General features: G+C 42.1%; 1 protein-coding gene across 1 annotated transcript in view; it reads right to left on the bottom strand.

Moving 5' to 3' along the window:
- The window catches only part of CPS1 (carbamoyl-phosphate synthase 1), a 92,457-nt gene that overhangs the window by 17,306 nt on the left and 52,167 nt on the right, over positions 1 to 22,984 (bottom strand). The window contains exons 22-30 of the mRNA XM_021532591.3: positions 18,790 to 18,931; positions 16,985 to 17,050; positions 16,374 to 16,437; positions 12,883 to 13,064; positions 6,986 to 7,180; positions 6,360 to 6,427; positions 4,099 to 4,174; positions 1,163 to 1,240; positions 92 to 199 (exon numbers count right to left, since the gene is read on the bottom strand). Of these exons, the coding sequence (XP_021388266.2) occupies positions 92 to 199; positions 1,163 to 1,240; positions 4,099 to 4,174; positions 6,360 to 6,427; positions 6,986 to 7,180; positions 12,883 to 13,064; positions 16,374 to 16,437; positions 16,985 to 17,050; positions 18,790 to 18,931 (979 nt within the window). The remainder of the gene's footprint in view (positions 1 to 91; positions 200 to 1,162; positions 1,241 to 4,098; positions 4,175 to 6,359; positions 6,428 to 6,985; positions 7,181 to 12,882; positions 13,065 to 16,373; positions 16,438 to 16,984; positions 17,051 to 18,789; positions 18,932 to 22,984) is intronic.

Here is a 22,984-nt window from a genome sequence, read left to right as displayed (position 1 = left end):
TGGTGATTTGATTTCTCCACTGGTGGTTAGAGGGAAAGCAGAGTCAAACTCTCATTTCCTTTTCTCTTTTCAGTGCTAGAGCAACACTTACCTTCTCCAAGGCTTCCTGGCTGATGGTCTGTGTGGGGAACACGAGGGTGGCATCCCCTGAGTGCACACCTGCATCCTCCACGTGCTCGGAAACGGCGTGGGAGATGACCTGCACACAGCAGGGAGAGTCCTGCTCACTGCACCCACCCAAACCTGCTCCTTCCTCCCCAGCACAGCCCAGCCTCCTCAGCACAGCTGGAGCTGAAAAAGGATACCCACGAGGAGGGACAAAAAGTGAATTTCCCAAAATTCTCAGGAGAATACGTCTGAAGTAGACACTGAACAAGGAGACCACGTCAGTGTCTTTGCTATTATGGTTAAGCAAATCATAAATATGATAAAACCTACCACAGCCTGGAGATCCTAAGGCTTCCTTCCTCTCTCTAACACATGTGGGCTCAGAAGATAAAAGCTAAGGAGGCTTTAAAGCAGCTTTTTAATTTCTGCTTGCCAGAACACAAAAAAGTCATCATTCCCCAACAGGAACAAGCATGAACTAACATCACTGGTATATAATTTTATGCCCACTCTTTTCTGGGAAATCTGGAAATCAAGACCTAAAGATTTAAATTGAATTAATTGCATCAAGGCATACAACCTCAATACCAAAAAAGTGATTGTGTCTTCTGGTTAAAAATTAAAATTGAAAAAAAAATATTTCTGTTAATTGTGAACTTTGTGATTTTTTTTGCCTTTGCTGAGTAATGAAAGGCAAGACAAAATTGAAAAAAAAAAAATTGAATAACTGCGGTAATTCCATAAACCATGATAAAATTCTGAAGAAAGTACTTTCTGAAGGCAGTGATTTGCAAATCTGGTAAAAACTATATTCAAAAGGTTTCATTTACATGGATAAGCAAGGCTTAAAAAAATAACTGGTTAGATGCATATATAAAGAGAGGTGGAGCTTTTCAGGTACAATAGCTTTGAGCCTAAGATGAATTCCTCTTGTTCCTTCACTCTCCTCAGCATGAATCCATGGCTCTATAGTAAATCATTCAAATTACACATTTTTGTAGATCTCAGATCTTGAAGAAAGAAGTCTAATGCTGAAGAAAAGTAAAGTACTTACTCTTCCTGCCTTGGCTACAGCATCCATTTCCACCTCACGGGCATCTTCAATAAATTTAGTGAGTACCACAGGGTAATCCTGCCATCAAGACAAGAAAAAATTAGAAAGATTTTGTAAGAGAGTATTTGTAGACCACATAGGACCCTTTGGAAGCAAAAGACCAGAAGACCAATCTATTAATATCCTCATTTCCACAGATAAGTGAACTTTGCAAAGATATAATGGGGGAAATTTGGCACGATTTGCCTAAAACCACTGATGCAAAAAAGTTTGAGCTCTCCACATCACCAGGACAGGGAAATTTCGGGCAAAACCATAGAAGTCATGGCTCAAAGAAGATGGCAAGAAATTCATGGATCCAATGACTTCTAATCTCATCTCCTAAAGACAGCCCTTAACTCCAAGGTCATCAATTCTCTCTTGGCCTGAGCCTCCGAGCCAGCTCACTGGACGTGGTGCTTCACAAAGGAACTGATCCTTGGTATTCTCAATGACTTTGTAGGGTGGTTGGTTGCTATTTTACAGTCATATATTTTATCCAACTGATCCATTCCTTCCTAATTTCTCTGCCTGGTTTCCTAAGTCTCCCAGCGAGAGGTTGCCACTAATTATAGCTGGCCAGGAACAGCCCATCCTTGGCTCTCACTACCTTCCCTTGGTGTACATTGTTTTCCTTCCTCTTCTTCCTGTCTGTCTCTGGGATGCCAGCACACACCTCTACTCTCCTCTAATATTTTCTCCTTCCAGACACTTGCTCAAAAAAACTCTAATCTGCATTCTTCCTGGCCAGCTTTGTGTCTCAACACTTTACCTGTCCCATTCACTATTAAATGCCTATTATTTATTAGAGAATAAAATGAAATAAATGACAGCTCGTGCATGTTTTAAAGGCTCCTCTTGAAAAAATACCAAGCAACTACAAAAGTTACAAGACACAATTCCATCCATTTATCAGTGCAAGGGTAAATTCACAGGCAAGGACAATGCTGAAGCCCACAGTTTCATAAATTTAGTGGCTCGTGTCCTGTTACTTTCTGTCTTGCTGCAGTTTTTCAGCTGAAGATTTTATATGTGCACACAACCTTGTTTACTTCCATCTGTCTCAACCTGCATTAGAAGTTTTGAACATCATTGACAACATAAATGCCATAATGACACAACATTGAAACAGCAAAGCCATTAAAACAACAGAACAAGAACTAGACAGGGCCTTTACCTGGAGAAGTTTTGCTGGATGAAGCAGAACTAGGTAAGGTTTTGGAACTAGAAAAACTGAGCCTGTGTCCCACAAAGGATGCTCACAACTAATACTGGGAGCTTCTGTGGAATCACTCACAGGCCACAAAGCCTTGACAAGACTGAAAAATACTCCCTAATGTAGTAACAGAACATTATGGTTTTGTTCTGGTTTTGTTTTTGTTAGTTTGGCTTCGACTATACCATAGCTTTTGTCAATAATACAACAATATTGGATGAAGGAAGACGTTCTTCCCTTGGCAGTCTGGCTACACTAGGAAAAAAATAGCAGATAAATCTGGGGTAAGTGTCTTCAGGATCAGAACCAGAGCACCCAAAACCTCAAGGTGTGAACTGGTCATTTTTGCAGTGAGCAGCAGTGCCTTGTGCGTGTAGCAGAACTGGGTATCATAAGGATAACCCATGGGAACACCCTCTCTTTCCCCTAGGAATATGTCATGTACTGGCTAGACTCTACAAATGCAGCTCCCAGAAAAGCCTCCTGCACCAGGGATGAGAGTCTCAGAAACAAAGAACACCACTGCCCAATTCAAGTCAGTCAAGCTGTGACAAATTAAGCTGACCAGGGGTCTTTTCTGGGCTAGATCCTCCTATGGGGCATCCACTGCCATCACAAAGTCACCCAGCAGCATGACAAAATGATCTGTCCCACTGAGTGGGGCTTAAGGCTGCTGCCTGCTCTGTTTCTGTGGGTGCAAACACAAAGCAGAGTGCTTCAGATGAATTGCAGAGGGAAGTCTGGCATTTTGGGAGGCCCAGCACTGCTAAGAACCTGCACACCACCACAGGCTGACCCTATAGTCTTCTGAGAATAGTTAAAGAATTCCTTCTGATGGAAGTAATAGTTGCACTACCCCTCTAAAACTTGTTCAAAGATGGTAATAAGTGGTGTCCTTGCCTCCACACTAACCTATCCTTCAGGATATTATTACTCTGAAAAGTATCTCACTTCCATTCCACCATTTCTTGCTGACAAGTTAAATTTGCACCATTTGCCTCATACTCTTAAAAAGCTCATGGTTTTGTTCAAGTTTTAACCACCTAAGAATCCTGAGAAAGCAGTAATTTGTCTGACTTCCCCAGCCAGTTGTGTTTTCAGAGTTCCTCTTTGATTCATTAATTTTTAACTCCAAGATTCCTGGAACAGCAGTGTTTATGGTGCCACAGTCCTGTTCTGAACAGTGACCATTAAAAAAAAAAACAACAACAACAACAAGAAAAACACACAAAAAAAAAAACCTTCAGAAGAGATGCCAAGATGAAGTATTTAGTTGTTCAATGAAGCCAGGCAAAACAATTAAGAAAGTAAGTGAAAAATGCCCCCATTTCTATGCTGGTTGGTATAACCTGCCACTGGAAAGCCTGGAAGGGTTCAGCTCAGTTAATTATTTACATAATTAAATTTTATTTTTTATTTTTAAATTATTTACATAATTAACTGGTTCCTACTCCATGTAGGAAGCTGTTCCTACTCCATGCAGGCATCCTGAGGGGGGCGGTCAGTAAAGATATTTGATATTATCTGTTAGGTAACAAACTCAGGAGTCAAACTGTCTCCTCCCCAGGCAAGGAAGGGAAAGAGCTAGGAAGATATGATAAGGAAACAAAGAGATAGAAACCACAGCAGAGATGAAGCAAATAAGGGGAACACAAAAGGAAGTGGCAGCACAAAGAGGTACCTGAGAGACTCTGGTGGCTTCTGCTAAGAACTTCTTCATTTCCTTTTCAGTGAATACTACATTCATTGCAGACCCACTTGAGAATAGAAAAGAAGAGAACCCAGGTCAGCTTCTCTTGTGAATTCTAGGGAGAGATCAGTGTTAGGCACGGGGTTCACAAGGTCACCAACTACCTCTGCATGACACACTAGCCAAGGAAGCTCCTGACTCCAGCCACTTGCTCTGCTCTTGACTCAGAGAGAGGCAGAGGTGGTACCCAATTACCCTCTATTATCTTTCCCAGAGAAGACAGGAAACCTCCAGAACCACAGTGGTGAAACAAAGGAAAAACTGTGTTTTCACAGCCTTAGCACTCCTGCCAAATGCCCTTCCTGAGCCAAGCCCTTGAAGGTCCCCCTAAGCTGGGGAATGGCTCCTCAGCCACCCAGCCCCAGTAAGGCCCAGCCTTTCCCCAGGAGCTCAGACAAACGCACTTGGCTACCTCTAGCCCAATTTGTCCTCAGGGACAGATGAAGTGAGGCTTGCCTGGGTCACTGGCAATGGTTGTGACAGTGGAAACCCAGATGCAAAGAGGCTGCTCTTGGCTGTCCATTTCACTGTGCTCCTCCCCTAAGACACAGTAGACCAGATATCTGAAAGCTGCTTTAATTGTAATTGCCAGGAATATCAGAGAAGGGGATCTGGGAGAACATGGGTCCAGAGTATGTGATTCAAGTCCTTTTTAAAGAGAAGAATCTTATTAAAAAAAAAAAAGATGTTACACTTCCCATTTCTACCGCTGATGCCCAGCTTCCCCTTTGCTTTGTTGGATAAGAGGCTGTGGAGAAAAGTGGAAGAAGGATCTATCCCACAAATCAGTCACTTTGTCCTAAGATAAATAGACACAGCTACCTAGGTGATTATATTTACCTCTTGGACTGATGTAAATCAATAGAGTTCAATAAATCCATGAACTTGTGTCAGTAGTACCACTGAGGATGTGAGCTGGTGTACACAGTGCCCAGCTGGTGGGGAAAGGCATTTAGCTTTCCAAGGAAACTGGCCAATATTAAAGGTCATATCTGCTCAGAGAATGAAGAAATCTAACTGTTGCTCTGTAGACAGAGGCAGGCAGAAGACTCTGATAGGGCTTTTCACACTCTCCTTCCTCAAGTTTTACATCCTACCTAGAGTCCCCCTACCCTGCACTAACGCACATTAGCAAATACTTAACACAGGAGGGACCTATAATGGTGTTAATACAGATGGAAACAACAGGCTAAAGGAAGCGTTCCTTAACAATCTGGAGAATTACATCAGGAGCAATTGTTACTTTATACTTAACTGTACTCAACTTTACACCTGACAGGAGGGCTGTTTTCTAACTATGCTTGAAATCCTATTGCAAGCCTTGGATACCAGATAGAAAAATCACATTCAGGAGTTGCTTCTAAAGGTTATTTCCTTCAGGGATGAAGAAACCTTTCTCCTTTTCTTATTTTATAATAAAAATTGTGCTTGTCCTCCAGCCGCAAAAACTGATATTGAGCTTCTTCATTTTGATATGTGTGTCTTTCATATGAAAAGGATCCTGTCTCCAATTTATTTTCACTTGTAAACTGTGCCCAGAAAACTACCTCTCTGTGCTGAGTCATCCAGGTATGAAGAAAATTCTCACAGAGAAGAGCAATCATTCACAACTTGTGAGTTTGCTGTGTGCATGTGCTGGTGTAACCTCCACAAAAAGTCTGTCTGGCTGTTGGAAATGAGGGACTCTGTATAATGTCTGTTTAATGAGGAGCAGCTGCCACAGTGTAGGGACATAAAACATGCCTGTAAGCAGAGAAGCTTGGCAAATAAGAAGCTGAATTCAAAAGATGCACTGTCATTTTCTGAAAACAGATGCCTATCTCAATAAACAGCCTCAGCAGGTTCCCTTATCTTTTTCCTGGTGGCAAACAATCTTCTGACTTAATTGTAAAGGTAACAATCTCAGGAACCTGAAAGAATATCCCAGATGGTTTGTTGTTTTGGCCTTGAGATACGCAAAAGGTAATACAGAGATTCTTATGACTATGTTCTACATTTGATCTGTGCCTGATGGACTTCAGGGATCCACTGGCTTTATTAGTTGGTTGGAGCAGTTATCTCATGGGCAGCTTAATGCCACGTACATCTAGCACAGAGTTTGCCACACATTCCCTGAAGCTGCTCTCCCTTGTCTCAGAGAGGTTTTTGGAGCTCATACCCAACATTGCTGAGCTCTGCCAGCTGAGCCTTACCTCAGAACGTAGGAGGGCCTCAGCAAGCATGGATAACCCACAGACTTTGCAAATTCAACTGCATCTCTCTAAAGAAAGGGAGGGAAAACATGCTGTAAACAAGAAAATATTTTAAAGTCATTCCAGAATTGCAATTCTAACTGCATTTGCACTTTACTAGCAGTTAAGATGAGAGGAAAGAAGATGGAGACTGCAGGCTGCACTGAGTGTAACACACAACTTCCTGCTTTCAGAGCTTCACAGAGCTTTGCCTTCAGACCTCCCTGTCCATAGAGCTTCACTGGGAAAAAAGAGCAATGCCAACACATCTCTATTCCTTTGCAATCTCCACCCGCTGGAACATCTCTCAAGCCCAGTAGGATACCTGGACTAGCCTGTCAATGGTGCTAACTTCTGCTGGGTATTCACCATAGGTTGTTGAGGTGATTTAAAGACAGCTTCCACCCACTGCCCCTGCTGCTGCAGCATCACTTTACAGGGATCAAAAAGTTCTTGAACACGGGCACTAAAAACTATCAAATGCCTTCAGAATCTCAAAATGTATCAGTGACTCAGTCCTTCCTGAGCAGATGCACATCCCAACCCCCAGCTGCTTCAGCATTTCCCAGATGCACATCCCAATTTACCAGGGTGCTGACTGCCTTCCAGGGAGCCTGGGCCACGTGCAGCTCATCCAGCACAGCTGAGAACATGGAACGATCTTCTGCCTGGTCAATCTTTAAAGGATCTGTGCCAAGAATCTTCACTCCACTCTGGTGCAGTGGTACTGCCAGGTTGTTGGGAATCTGCCCACCTACAGAAACAATGCAGCCACTGCATCCCTGTTGGAAGGCAGAAAGGAGCACGGTCATGTCCAAGTTGTCTCAATTAGGAATAGCTGTCACGACAAAAAATCCAATATTTAGATTATGTCCCTTCAGATTGCTGTGAACAAAGACAGATCACAGGGCCACAGAGATGATCAGAGAGCTGAAGCACCTCTCCTACAAAGACAGGCTGAGAGACATGGGGTTGTTCAGCCTGGAGAAGAGAAGCTCCATGAAGTCCTTATTGCAGACTTCCAGAGCCTAAATAGAATTTACTAAAAAGAGCAGAGCAACTTCCTACGTGGGCAGATAGTGATAGGACAAGGATAAATGGTTTTAAAGTGAAAGACGAGAGACTTAGGTTATATGTTAGGAAGAAATACTTTATTTTTAGGGTGGTGAGGCCCTGGGAAAGGCTGCTCAGAGAAGCTGTGGCTGTCCCATCCCTGGAAGTGTCCAAAGACAGGTTGAACACACCTTGGAGCAACCTGGGATAGTGGAAGGTGTCCCTGCCCATGGCAGGGGGGTGGAGCTAGATGATTTTTAAGGCCCCTTCCAACTCAAGCCATTCTATGATTTTACCATAATTGTGCTGATCCAGATGCACCCAGGCTGCTGTGATTAGCAGTGTGAATCCTCCCTAAACCAGAAATATCCTCCTCAATATCACTCAAAACCCAGCAATAACTGGAGGTCAAATTCCCTAGGGAACCAGAGAAGTTTGCATCTTTCACATCAACCCATGAGTCCCTAAGTCCTGCTTGAGCCACAGGCTGCCACTTTGTTTGCATGTCAGGTTTAGGTACTTCTGATTTCCCTTTGGGCCCAGCAGCACAAACAAACAAGATGCTGAGGTCTTCTTTCTTTTTCAGTCTAGCTCTTGGAGGAAACAGCCTCTCCCATGCTCATGGTCAGAGATTTTCAGAGGAGCAGACGTTTGTGCAAAATCTTTTTTATTCCAGAGATGCAAGGCAGTAACCTCCAGCAGAGAGGCAATGGGAAACAACTGGAATTTATGGGGTTTTTTTCCTGCCAGCACTGCTACTCAGTAAGCAAACCACCTTTCCTAGACCCAGAAGCCAGTCTTTTAGGAGTGTAAAAAAGCTAAGGAGAGTATAAATCAACAGAGCCCAACACTTCATACAGTCTGCAAAGCTATGGATACACAGCCCTTTGTTTTAATCAATGCTCCTTGTCCCTGACTAGCTTCTCATTTCTGGCAGTGCCCTGGATGGTAGCAAGTATTTCAGCAGACTGTCATAGGTGCTCATTTCCACACAGGTTATTTGTAAGCACTCCAGAGGTAGATGGGGCAGAACAGCTGGCCCAGCATCCTCCAGTCACAGTGGAGCATTTCAAGTCTGTCACTAGGCAGCATCTCATTTTAAGTGAGAGAACAATAAACAGTAAATAACAACAGACAGGTGATCTTGCTTGCTAACACACACCTTTCTATGGGTGCAAATATGGGCTTTTTTTCTTTTATACATAAAATCCCTAATGCTTTCAAGTATAATCTAGTCAGGTGTGAAAATTTTCAATAGAAGAAAAGGCCTTAGAGTACCTACAACAAAGAACACTTTACTTTCAAATTAAAGATGGTGAAACTTTGCCCAAAGGACAATCTGGCCCACAGAACAGCTCCAGTGAAGGGCTCATTTGAGTCAAATGTGTTTTACAGTTTTACCCACTTCTAACAAATGAGAAACATAAAGCAAGTGATCCATGGTTTGGCTCTTAAGGATAGACACACAATGTTCTTTTAATTAAGAAATGTTTTTCCTGAAGAAGGTCAGTCTCACTGGCCTTCCTGGAAGACAAATTCCTTCATCAGGGACTTAAAGGGATTTGGAGTGGCAAAACTGTAAACTGAGAGCAGAACAGACTATAAGTGACTGGGCAAAAATAGATGATAAATGCTAGTATAGTCCCCGCTCAGCATTGATGTGGGAATTTCCTACCTTAATAAAGATCCAAAAGTCTGGCATTTAAGCAGCATTTACTATCCCAAGGTTATTTGCTCAGCAGGCTAATACACAGCATAAGATGATTATTTTCTTCCTCTCCTTTTTTTTTCCTTTTTTCCTATGCAGTCACCTATGGGATGCCATGATGCTGCTGGCCAACAGCAACCATCTGAAAGAGCTGAGTACAGGCAGTGAAAAAGGACAGGGACTGTTTTGTGCCCAAAAGCAGTTGTTTCATGACATCAGAGCTCACCATCTCCAGCTTGGAAGAGAAATCTATGCCTTCAAAACAGAGTAACTCCCTCTAGTCCCTGGGCCCTTTATCATCCCACAAGGATAAGAACCAGAGTGTGAATTAGCAAACCCTCCTTGCAGCTTGGAAGGAGGGTAACAAGTCAAAGTAGCTTTGCTTCCAAGGCTAACCAACATCTTAGTCTATCCCTGACATATGCAAAATGTGAAGTATCCCAGCTAACAGCTTCTCCTCAGCTGCTGCTCATTTCTGCCCTTAAAACAATTCTAGTTACTGCACATTTAAATCCAAATACTGCCTACATCAAGGTTGGGATAGAATTAGGGACTTCAGCCATAAGGAGACAGAGGAGATTCCTTTTTCAAGCAGATGGCAAAGAATCATATACTCATTTTTACTCAGGAAGAACCATAAATTGAATCTAGCTGCTGCTTACTTCTTTACTTCAAAATTCTGCTGTTTGTTTCCCAAAGCATGTTCCCACCCAAAGAGAACAGGGACACAACTGCTCCACTGAGAAATGTGGGCAGGCAGAAAGGGACCCCACTGCATATGACTTTGTCATCAGCCATATTTTAATTGTAAAGAAAATTAATAACATCCTTGCCATTAGATATCATTAAAATACACACAATACATAATCTAGTGAAAGAAGCCTAGAGAGAATTATTTTCCCCTTTATAACAAAAATCGCTCTTTTTATTACTATCTTGCTGTTATGTCATTAGTAATAGAGCTGGGGTTTCTTTTTCCCTGAGTTTAAAAACAAATTAGACCATTAAAATTGTACCTAGGAGCCTCCTTTACTTTTATGAATTGTTTCAGAATAATCTCCAAAACAGAAAAAAGAATCAGTAGAGGCCCTCAAGCAGATAGAGATTAAAATAAAAAGGAACATCTTCTCTGGAAACAAAAAGCCAATAAATCTGAGGGAAGGAATTTTATTTATTTTTTTAAATTATTGTCCTCACAGACTACCACCTAACTCTGCACATTCACAGTAAATTAAACTTTCCTCCAATGAACATCTCTGTTATGCAGAGCTCAGACTCTGGTGAGTCACTTCAGCTGTGAATATCAGCTGGAGGTGAAAGAGGACACAAGGAAGAGAAAGAGGAGGGGACAGCTGAGTCCATCCCTGGGAGAGGGCTGTGGGAAGCTGTGAGCATTTCTTGGTGGGCAGCCTGCAGCTGTCTCGGTGCTGTTGGTAAAGTGGCTCCTTGATGCAGCCAAATTTATCTAATCAGAAAAGCAGGGACAAATCAGTGCACCCATTCACTAGGGCCTAACAGCTGCCCAAACTCTGCTGCTAATCCTAACAATGCTTAGGGAGCTGAAATATCATCTCTACTAAGGGTTCAGGGTTGTGTCCACTGTTTGCTGATGTTTTTACATATAGTTTGCCAACGATCCATGACTTTTCAGTTATTTCCAACAGTTCATTGTCCATTGAAACGCCAGAGGAGGCAAATGACCAGGAGAGGTTAAAAGAACAGTCTGAAATCATGACACTGTTCATGCTCTGTATATGAAGATGGGAGAGATGGCTATCTACGGGATTGGTGAAGGATCTCAGAATCAGACTAATTTTTCATTTGATCTTTTCCTTAGAGGCTGAATTCCAGCTGCATTTGCCTAAGGAAGTATTCTGTTAACAGGACATTAGCATTTGGCTCACACATTTTTCTAAAGAAATGAAATATAACAATAATGTATCTTAGACTACACTTAGCTGGAGGTCTGGCCTCTGTCCCCAGCTCTGCCCAAGTTATTGTGCAGGCCTATCTACTCCTCAGTTTCCCTACTTGCAAATGAGGCATAATAATATCATTACCTTATGTCATTGCTGAAGAAAAATGGTTTTTACTATTTGTATTTACTATCCACCTTGGGAATTATTAGACAGTACAACACTGATTTTGGATGTTTAGGCTCAGACTCTGATGGCTTTCACACCTCCAGCACAAACATCAAGTTTGTTTTCACACCCATGCCAGAGTAGCAGAATTCTCTGCAAACAAACTCTGGGTACAACAGAATGCTGCTATTAGACCTGGAGATCTGCATTGCTTCCCACCAAACTGGCCAAGCCTTGCTCTGTCAAGCAGAATAATGCAAGTTTCAATACATATTCAGTATTCTTTTCACATATTTTTCTTACCCAACTTGCTAATTACCAGCACTCCGTGTGGAAATGAGCTCCCTCATCACCTAGCTCTACCTTCTCTTTGATCTTGCAGTAATTAGATGTTGTATTTCATCAGTGTTATTTGTCTGACAAACTGTCACATCAGATTCCTCCACACCCCTGCTCAGAAGTTCATTCTGTTAAGTAAACAAGAGTTCAGTGCTTTTAGAGCTGAGCCTCATGGATAATCCTAAAGCATCCAAAAATCAGCCTTATAAAGTCCAGAGAGCCACCAGAGTCTTTTGGCCTTTGAGAATGTATACTTTCCAGTAGTAGTATCTGTTTTTACAAAAAATTAAAGAGGTAAAACAGCCTGTACAAACAGGAAAGTATGAACATGCAATCTAAAAATGGTCCTAAACAGTATTTTGCAAATGGCTGAAGAACAGAGCCTGGATTTTGGGACTAAATTTCTGATGTGCTTTGGCCTGGTTTCAAATTTGGGAATGAGCAAAACATGGCCAGATTATAAAACCGTTTTAGAAATTTACACCCGTTCACAAAGGAGATGAGCTCAGATCCTCATATACTAGGAAATAGGCTCAAGAAAAATCACAATTATAACATGATTTGGGTTCTGCAAAGTTGCTTCAGCAAGTTACATGGCCAGTTCATGCTGAATTTCAAGGTAGATGAAGTTCCTGAAAGCACCTTTAAAAGCCTCAGCAACAAATACGAGATGAGTGCGTTGTTCACATTACATACCCCCTCATCATCAAATATGTCAGGGACTTTCCTCCATCTCTTAGACCAGCACTTCTGAACACTTGAAAATTGCTAAAAGACCAGTGCAATGTCCAGATCAGAAGCTGGAACATTTTATGGTTTGACAGCAATTCCAATGCCCCTCCCTGGTCTGCCTGCCTGTATGCTGGACCACATCCACTTGCCAAGTGTACTGCAAAGCCAAACCTACAAGTTCTTGAGCACACACTGGTGTGATGCACAGAACTCCTCAACTGCTCCAGGTGGAGGACTTGTGCTTCAAATCAAGGGTGTGCTTAACTGCTAAAGCCCAGCAGTGCAAGGACAGAACAATTTGTGCGATAAATGTCTGTGCAGCAAATAAAGCCTGCTTGTAAATATTGCACAATATGGCATCTTGCAAAATAATTTCATATTTATTTGGCATTCTTTATTGAGCAGCCTGCTAGGAGGATCAGCGATGTGTAAAATGCAACATCAGGATTCAAAGCAAACAGCTTTTGCTCTCTCCCCTCAGCCCCAGCTGCTTCGCAAGCTAGTGACAGGAATTTTGAAAAGTTTGGGTTGCTTCATGGCTTTTTATAGTGCTTCTGCTTTTCTTTACCTCATATTGGTAGATGTCCAGGATCCTTTCCAGTGACAGCTCCTCAAAGTACAGTCTGTCACACTCATCAAAATCTGTGCTCACCGTCTCTGGGTTGCAATTCACGACCACGGTCTTGTTGCCAAGCTGACGCAACGTGCGGATACTGGAGACAGCACACCAGTCAAACTCCACACTGCTGCCTGCCAGGAGACAGAAAAGTGGGCAAGGAAAGGAAGGATGCAGAGAAGAAAACATAAATAGATATTCTCAGCACTCCAGCTTAAAGAAGAAAAAAAAAAAAAAAAAAAAAAAAAGAAAACCAGCGTTGCCTCCTGTCAGCTCAGAGCCAGAAATGTAATTGTCCTCCCACGGAAATTAATCATCCACAAAGCGTGAAGCTCCAAGCACAACAGGTAAGTTGGCTCAGCTGCTCAGGAGTGACAGACCTCTCTAACATGCCTGTCATCCTGTGCTCATAAACACCTCAGTGTGCTCTTGCTTTCCATCCAATCACTGCTGCCTCCCAACCAATGCACTCCACAATAAACTAACCAGTGGGATAAACTGAGTTCCTGTTATTATAAGACAATGCTGCTTACTCCAGGAAACACAAAGCATTTGCATAGATGTGGTGTAAAGAACAGAGGACTGAGGTGGTTTTTTACCTTCCAGAAGAGCTAAACCAACAAGAAAAGAATTACTTCTCAGTGGGTTTGAGATTACTGTGAACTGACTCCAGGTAAGGCAGATCAGAAGAACGACACTCCCACAGCCACTCAGTGATCCTTGGATTTTGCTTTAAAGGCTACAGTGACTATGGCAACACTGTGGGACGAGCACATCCTACTGTCCAAACCCTGAGTAAGCACTTGTGGCCATCTTGAAAGGAAAGAGGCACAGAGGGGGCTTGGGTGAGCACCAGGACTTGGTGCTTGGCCTTGGGCAAGCTGCAGCTCTCAGGACTTGGGCAGTGCTGCTGGCTCCAGGGAAAGCTTGAATCAAGGCTTGTGCAAACAGCTACTACCCCATATATTTCCATGCCTAAACATCTAAAACAGGTACCACAAACAGAGAATTATGCATAAAGAACATCATTAAATGGTTATGCTTACAGTCTACAAGAAAACCTTGCATTCAGTCATTACATGATTGTTAACCACTGATATTACTTTTATATTTAATTGTGTGACATGATACGTTAGAAATTCAGTCTGTGCTTAATTGCTCCTCCACCACCCAGTCACAAACTGATGGCTGGCACTCCCTGACAGGCACATAAGTTGTTTCCCCACTTCTGTCAAACAAGAACCTCAAAACATGTCTAAATTTCAGTTAAAACCCCACAGAAAAGAGAGGAAAATCAAATCTGATCCTGGATGTTTCCCAGAAAGGACACCAGATGCTCATTCAGTTTTTGTATTCCACTTCCATTACACAGGTATTTTTACATGCATAAGAAACCTCAACTTTGGAACACAATGGTCATCTGGACCCTCATCTGACTGCTTCAGATACAACTTGGGAAAACAGCTGAACAGCTGTTAAGTGTATTCCAGGCACATCCAGTCATGATCATATCCAAACATGGGAAGAAGGGAGACAGAAAATAAATAGTATTACTAGTAATTACAGTTGCAACACAACAGACACTGCTCCTCAGGAGACAATTGCTACATCAATACATGCATGTTTTTGAACTCACTTTCACGTTTCAATCATGTTGAGTCTACATGCACACCTTAAAACTTACAGAGCATTCTGCTGGTCCATGCCAGTGGTGGAAATATATTTATACTGCTTTTAGGGCTGACACACAAACAAACCCCTTTCCAGGACAGAAGATCCTCTCCTGGAAGCAGGTGAAGAGTGAGGATTGCCAAGTTCACATGTGCAGGAGAGATGTGCCAAACCAATCACTGAAGTTCAAGAGTGCGTAACTGCATTGACTCACATCATCTTTCTATTTGGCATATTAATTTACAAGAAACTTCAAAAAGCACACTTTGGTTTGAATAATTTTCCTTCTAAACACAGAATACAGCATGACTTTTGAAATGGCCTCACTTCCCTCAAGTATTTTTATTTCTTTGCAGAAGTGTGAATGTATAATTTATATGCAATATATTTTCAACTATTTTTAAATAAAATTCATAAGGGTTGTTCTGTTTCTTTTTAACTTAAAACTTAGCTTTCACAAAGGAAATAAGAAAAATAAAGTCACATATTTAACTTCCATCCAAATCATTTAGCCTCTTCTCTTCTCTGGAAGAGAACACTGAGTTGATTCCACTGAATTCTGATTACAATACTGAAAGCATAAAGGAAAAGAATACTGCTTACTTGTCTTCAAAGGATTAAAAAAGTAAAAAAAAAAAAAAAAAAAAAAAAAACAACTTGGCTATTGCATCTAGGAAAAAAAATATTTTACAACTACAAGCAATAGTTTCCTCTAGCAGCCTTTATTTAGTTACAACCTCTTCCAAAGATGGTCTTGATGAATCTAATCAAAGGTGCAGAGCAGATGAGACCAAGAACAGACCTGTATGTCTATTCTAAGCAATGAGGAGTTTTAGGTGAACAGTGCAAAATATATTCACATACATTCAATCAACTGTGAAATACCACTGCCATCCTTTTCATTTTTTTCTAGCCATTCCACACAGCCTGTTGAACAGCAGAATCATTCACAAAAAATAAGCCTAATCATGGAGTGTTGCTCCTGATTTCAGTCATCTCAACATTCACGCTGGAAGTGGAGTTCAAAAAGACAAACAGCAACAGGAGTGCAGCATATGACCTCTCCAATGTAAGCAAAGCAAATGGATGAAGTTTTCAATTCCAGCTTTCATAGCCCATCACCAGTTCTGGGTGATGCAGAGCAGAAATATTTCTGAACAACAAGCAATTTTTTCCTTGTCAATAATTGCAAGCTATTTGGAGAGATCCACAGAAAGGAAAAGTGAAAGTCATCATATCCAGAATTCAGCAGTCTGTCTATCCAATACTCACAGCCACAAAGAAACTGTTACTCTATAATGATCTGAGTGGGTTGAAAGGAAAAACAACATACATAGAATTGTTCACACAAAAGCGGCTGAAGAGATCAAAATATTTTCAGAGTCACCTACACTTACAGCTGTAAAATGCATAGTGACAATATCATCATGAGCTGGCAATAAACATATAAGATAGGCATGGGAGCAACAAACTTCTATACAAGGTTCTCAAGAATTCAACATGTGAAAAAAGATTTTAAAAACTCTGTAAAATTTTGTGGAAATCACAACTAAGTACCAAATGAAAAGTAATAAAATTCTCCTGCTTTTTTCAGGGCATAAAATGACATCTCCAAGTATAAAATGCAAATCTTCTGTTAGGAATTGATGTCCTGTGCACTGTGCTCTGGAGGGTTTTTTCACCATATGAGAAGAGGAACAAAGGAACCAGAAGAATATCTGAAGAAGGCTTGAGGGGACAAGGAGAACAGAGGTGTTGTAAGAAAGATTTACCTATGTGGTATGGTCCACAACCCAACACCATCACTCCACAGTCATCAAATTTTACATCGTGTTCCTGGGAAGGGAGACAAAAAAGTCATTAGGATCTGTACTCCACAGCACCTAACTCTGTGCTTCTCAGAATAAACAGTTTCTGGTGTTCAGCCCAAATCCAACAATCTGATCCTTCAGGGCTCCAGTCTGATTTTGCTCACTGCAGTGTAAATCAAGTGCAGCTCTCCTGGAATTAGTAGTGCTGCACTCAGACAGCACCTCTAATATGGGCTATTCAAGCAGCCTAAGGACGTGTGAAGTTTCATATAAAAATAATGTTAGGATGAGACAAGTGAAATATAACTTCTGCATTCCCAGCACCTACCTGTGCATGTACAGGTGATATGTGACAGGCAGTTAACTACACAGGGGCATTAACACTAAATGCACTGGATCAGGATTGGAGCGACAGAAAGTTCCAGGCCTGCTGTAAGGGGATTTTATGTAAAACCATCCAAAAGAATTGCTATGGACACCGAGGCATCTGCAAGATTTCCAGAAATAACATGGCACGGGGAAAAGAGATCAAACCAGACAGCAATGAGACTGTTGTTTCTGAGGGTGCCCACCTGCCCGTTGTACGAGACGTAGAGGTAATTAGTCACTGCTGGGTATTCTGCTGCCAGGGTGTCAATCTGTACAAGAAAAAAAAGGGGGGGATTATGACTTGGCCAGTGCAAGATCTTTCCTACATGCAGATTTTTGGTGTTTTTTCTTTTGCCCCTTTCCCTTTCTAATGCTGTTTCACTCCTATTATTTTCCCACCATATCTTTCCTCAAAAGGAGGTGACCTGAACTGTCCTATGCTCTTAACACAGCATATGCCTGGCCTTGCCCTGACCCTACAGTTCAGTCAACACAACACTCTACCATCTCTTTCTAAGCTGCAGTTTTAGCTCTGCACCTCTTGGGTGAAACACCTACACAGCCCAGGAACTTTCCCCTTCTTGCCAAGGCCCTCATTCTCTAGTTTGTTCTGTGGATTACACAGATTCCTCCAGGTCTTCTGTCCTTTATAACTAAGATGTCTGGAATCTTCATACTCTACTCTTGACCCCATCTTACTCCCACGCTGAATACAAACACACATCATATCACTTGGAAATCATGTGGAGTGGCAGCACAGTTACTATGTGTTTATGTTACAATATAACTCATGTTTTGACAATTAAATGTTACACAAAGCAAGAGTGATTTTAAGCCACCCTTTATATGTAGTTTTCAACAATTTCTTATGTAATTAGTCACCAGACAGCCCAGAAGAATAATTTGCTCATGAGGCTGTTCACAAACTATTTGTGTCAACTACTCATGGCATGTTATACTTGGTAACCAGTCCATCTGGGTCACCAGCAACTGCTGAAGTATCCTGAATGAACATCTGAAACATTTCTACAGAGAATACTGAACAGTGAACAATATGCAAGCAGTCTTGATGTGAATTTTTATGTGCTATACCATTTAAAAATCTGTCCAAACTTCAAGCACTTCCAGGAATCCCCACTGCCTGTCCAAACCCTTGTGAACCACGGAGAGTGTGACCTTACATAATTAGCACCGTGTGTCTGCTGCTCATTACTGTTGCTAATACTGTGACTTGTACTTCATGGCTCAAGAAGAAACATATGTTTTGAAGGCACACCAGCAGGCACAAGTAGAGTGACCTTATTAAGTGAACCTTGGCACAAAAATCAATCCAGCACTGCAGTGCCATATGCAGCTGAAAGAACACAGTGCAAGACCAGGCACGTTTCTGTGGCCAGGTGAGCCACAGAAGAAAAACAGCAGCTGGAGAACAGAAAGAGACTTGGCACCTCGAACTGGGACTGAGGATGCAAATGAACTCTTTCAGAAACATTCAGTAGTTTGGGTTTGGTTTCTTTTACCATCTTTAAGGACAGAAGACCAGCTGGTGGCAGTTTAATACCAACATACCTTAAAAGCACTTAGTGACACTGCCATGAATGCCAGATGAGCTCATTAGGCTCATGCTATCACAATGAATAGCAAATGAACTCATAACAATAGCACATTTCAAATAAAGTATTAGCCTGTAAAAATTTACTACCAAGAGAGAAGAGAGATGCTCTCCATGGTCCTGCCATGGTGGGCCAGCATTTTCAGCCTTTTCCTGAAGCCACATGCATTTCCCCCTCAGCCACAAAGAATTTGAACAAGAATATTCTGAGTCTCTTTGGGAATTTCATGGCATTACATTGATGCCTGCAGTGCAGGAGCAGTTACATGGGTGAACTCTGTTCTCCTCATATCAACATCTAAACTCCTGAGGATGTTAACAGAGGCAGGGCTTTCTAAAGGCACAGAGGTCTCCTGGCACTCGTGGAAGCTCCCACCAGTGATGTTTCTCACATACCTGTTTCACCCAGGGCACTATATTCTTCCCCAGCCTCAGCTCACGGCACTGGACTTCGGTCAGCCTCAGGCATTTCCCAATCTGCTTGTCAGAGAACCCCATCTGTTTGGCTGTCCTCAGTGTCTCCTCTGGAATTGTTTTGCTGGGATCAAATAAAAAAAAACACCTCTGAATGAGGCTTTACAAGAATAACTAGAAGATACATGAGAGCTTTTGTCCCTGCATTGCATAGAGTGGCTATAGGACCATGCATGTGAAGGCAAGAAAAGGAAGAAGACTCAACATAAAACATCTTTATTGCCCTTGGTGCCCCACACAAACACCACACAAACTGTGGTAAAGTCTGCAGGCAGACTGCAAGCAGTAGGAAGGAGAAAATTTACTTCCCCTGCATTTTTGAGGCAGGAATCAGTGTCTCATGATGAGATCCATCAGGCTAGTACAGGCTGACTCTACCCCCGTGCTAGTTGAACACCACCTGGGTTTTTGGGTTTTAGGGGGGGCAGAGGAAGCCACAGAGGCTGCTTCTGAGAGAGAAGTTCCTCAAAATTTCCACTGTACCCAGCAGAGCTAATCCAGAAGGCTCTATAACAATTGCCATGTTGGCTGGCCCAATTTCATCATCATCAACTGATGAAATTTGAGAACCAACCAACCTGCAGACACCAATTGTCACCTGAGTCAGAGAAAAGGAAAAGGTGAAGATACTGAGGAGAACAACAAGGTGACAATAAGGTCAGTTCAAAGGAGGGAGTGAGAGGAGGAGGTGCTCCAGGTGTTGAAGCTGAGATTTTTCTGCAAGCTGTGGTCTTTGTGTCATTTATAGCTCTCTTACCAGGTGTAAAAAACATGCCCCTGTTTTAAAGATCTATTCTCCTCACACACCAGTCCTACTGTTCACAAATTCTAAAAGATAAAAAAGAGTGATGATCTGCTTGTGAAACAGCTACAAGACAAACATGAACCCATTTTTGAAGACTACCTTCTCCTTGGTGGTGAGGTACAACACCTAACAGTCATTTCTTACTGTAGGCTTTCCTTAGTGCTGTATCCTGAAGATGTTGAAGCACCAGGAAAGGGATTTATCACGTAATGACTAATCCAAAATCACTTTTTTGAGGGGAGAAGTTGTCATTGCATGCACAAGATAAAGATGTCTAGGAAAGACTGAGGACTGTAATGTAACAAACTGATTTTCCCTGTAATTCATAAAGTGGATAGGGGGATGCAAAAGTCCACCCACAGGCTGTGAGAAAAGATGCTCACACTAGAGCATGTGGATGTTGAAAAGCTGCAATCTAGTGATAAACTCGAACAGAAAGAGAAGACCCTTGCTTCCAAACTAGAACAGCCCATTCTTGAAAGACTACACCCCATGAGCTAAAGACCCATGAAAAAAAACAGTTGTGGGAAGACTGCTTGGCCTGTGGGAGGGATCCACATTATAGCAGGTTGGGTGGGACTCGTAAAAATTAGAACCATGCTGAAGAAGTTCATAGAGAACTGTCTCCTGTGGGGAAAACCCCATGGCAAAACAAAAGAGACTCCTCTCCTTAATCAAACTGAAGAATATTTTTTTTTAAAAAGTGACAAACTGACTAAAAACCCCATGTTTTGTCTCCTTGCACTGTCAGTGAGAAAGAAAGAAGGACTGGGGGGTTGGGGGTGGGGAGAAAGGTGTTCTAAATGTTTATTTTGGTTCTCATTATCCTCCTTTAATTCTTTAAATAAACTTTTCTTTATCCCTTTTATGTTTTTAGCCTGATTTGCCCTTAGAGTGTTCTCTCCTAATCCTTATCTCACACATGAGCCTCTTAATTTTTCTTTCCTCCTCTGCTCAACTATAGCAAAGGAAAGTGGATGGTTGGCTTCTAGCCAGTGTCAAACCACAACTCTATGGTCATTTACCATTTCAGCCTCCACAGAGGACCCACAGTGATTCCTTTTTGGATTCAGTATCCCTACAACTCCATGCCAAAACCTTAATATCTCCCTTACATTCACGTATTCATTGATGTTTTACAAGATTTTCAACATATTTTAAACCTAGGCCTCACCAGACTGGGCTGGAGCAATCATTATGTACGTGCTTCCACCTGCTGCCTCTCATTGCAGCTGCCCACTCCACTCAAAGGCGTGAAATTCTTGAAGCTCTGGGATGAGCCATCCAGGGACATAACTGTGCCCTGACCCTGTGACCACTGTGCTGAGCTGGGAGACACATCTACAATTTGTCCCAACCAAGTTTTCTTTCTGTTGTTGAAGATGTCCTGCCTGCCTCCTGAAATGGCCAGTCTTTGGGAAAAGCATCTCACTTCAGAGATGGGGAGCAGAAATTACCTTTAGAGGCTCACACACAAGGTAGGTTTTTTCATGTAACAGTCCCTATATAGCCTTTCCATATATAGCTTTTTCCATATCTTAGTGTTGCCTTTTCTATATCTTAGTGTTGCCTTTTCCATATCTTAGTGTTGCTTCTTGCATTAGGAAAATGGAGAGGGGGCATTGACCAGGTAAAACAGGGGTACCTTTTTGATTTCATATTTACAACCAGGGTCTCTCAATACATTCTTGTTCTCCTGGTTTTGTTTTTCAGAGGTCCTAGTTTTTGCTGTTTATTTCAAACACATTGCTTCCCCCCTGCCATTTCTGAAGATCAACATTTACCTATCCATTTTAGTCTTCATTTTTTTAATCTTCTCCATTCCCTCTTCATTTACTCTACTCTTTTCACTTCTACTCTTCATCCCACTTTGATTTGACTCCACCCTTACAGTTTCTGTCTCCCTCTCTTTCTAAGCTACCTTTTCTAAGCTTAGCTTTTGCAAAAACATAAAAAAGCCTGTATTTTTATCAGTACTACTTCTTTACATTTCATTGCCAAGAGCATTCTTGCCTGCCCAATAAATCAATATTTTATGAACAAGCAAGTTCTGAATAATGAAAAAAAGAATGATTAACAGACAAGCAATTTTCCTAAATCCGAGTTTTTGAATTATGTACTTTACTCAACAGTATTTTAAAATAAATACTATTATTTTATTTGCATGGGAGAATACTGGTAAGACCATTTTATTGGAACATGCCAGGAAGCTAAAGGATGAGAAAGAGTAATTGGACTGGATTTTCCACTCTGGCTTAGGCATGGAGCAGCCCTGCTGCCCCCTCAGGAGAGTCACACGAGTGTCAAACCAGCTGTTCTGAGAGCAGCACTGGGAAGCAGAAACTCAGATCCCTGGATAGATGGGATTTGTCCAATTTCCCAATGCCACCTCCCTCCTTGCCCTGGAGTATGTGAAGAGAGCATTCCACCTTCCTGCCACCGGCACAGGAGAAAGGGAAAGTTGGTGAAAACTTGCAGGAAAGAAGCACTCACAGTAATTCCTCTCCCCTCCACAGAGTCCCAGCTTGCTCTCCTGGAGTGGACTCCAGGCAAGTGCACCAGCACCACCCTAGATCTTCTCTACAACCACATCACCCTCCTTACTCCAGCAAAGTCTCCTCTTCCTTAGTGTCAGAAGGGAAATTGTGGCTGCCACATCCCTGGAAGCATTCAAGGCCAGGATAGATTGGGCTCAGAGTAACCTGGGCAGGTGGGAAGTGCCCCTGCCCATGGGATGACCTTTAAGATCTCTTTCAACCCAAACCATTCTATGATTCAGTGAAAAAAGTCCTGCCTAATCCAGCAGGCTGAGCTTCCCAGGTTTTGGATTTCCCAAAGTAAGACCCACTTTGTGGCACTACACTGTATTCAAACTCATGGTTTCCATGCTCCAATACCTCCACCAGAAACTCCTCTGCTTCTCCTCAGCCCATTCTGCATTCTGATCTCAGCTCAGAGCCAGAACATCCTGCACAAATCACGAACACCAGAACTGAAGGCATAGATGTGTGTTTTACAGAAGCAAATACAGCAAACTCCACCAATTGTCTGTCAAAAATGATGCTAGCAGTCACTGGCTATTAAGGACTCAGCCTCCTTAGAATGAGTGAGTAGACCTGATGACCCCAAGAAAATGAGACTCTTTCAGAACCGTTTACTCCCTTGCCCTCCCTCCCTTCTGCCTTAGGAACACACATAGCTGGTTGTCATTTGATTACTGTCAGAGACAGCAAATTGCCTTCATTTGCAGCTTGTTTTCATTCCATTTCTTGTATCTCATTATAACAATATCATTCACTGTCACCCTCCCTC

This window comes from Lonchura striata, chromosome 8, assembly GCF_046129695.1.
Source record: "Lonchura striata isolate bLonStr1 chromosome 8, bLonStr1.mat, whole genome shotgun sequence".
Taxonomy (NCBI): domain Eukaryota; kingdom Metazoa; phylum Chordata; class Aves; order Passeriformes; family Estrildidae; genus Lonchura; species Lonchura striata.
This window is presented reverse-complemented; position numbering and strand designations above follow the sequence as displayed.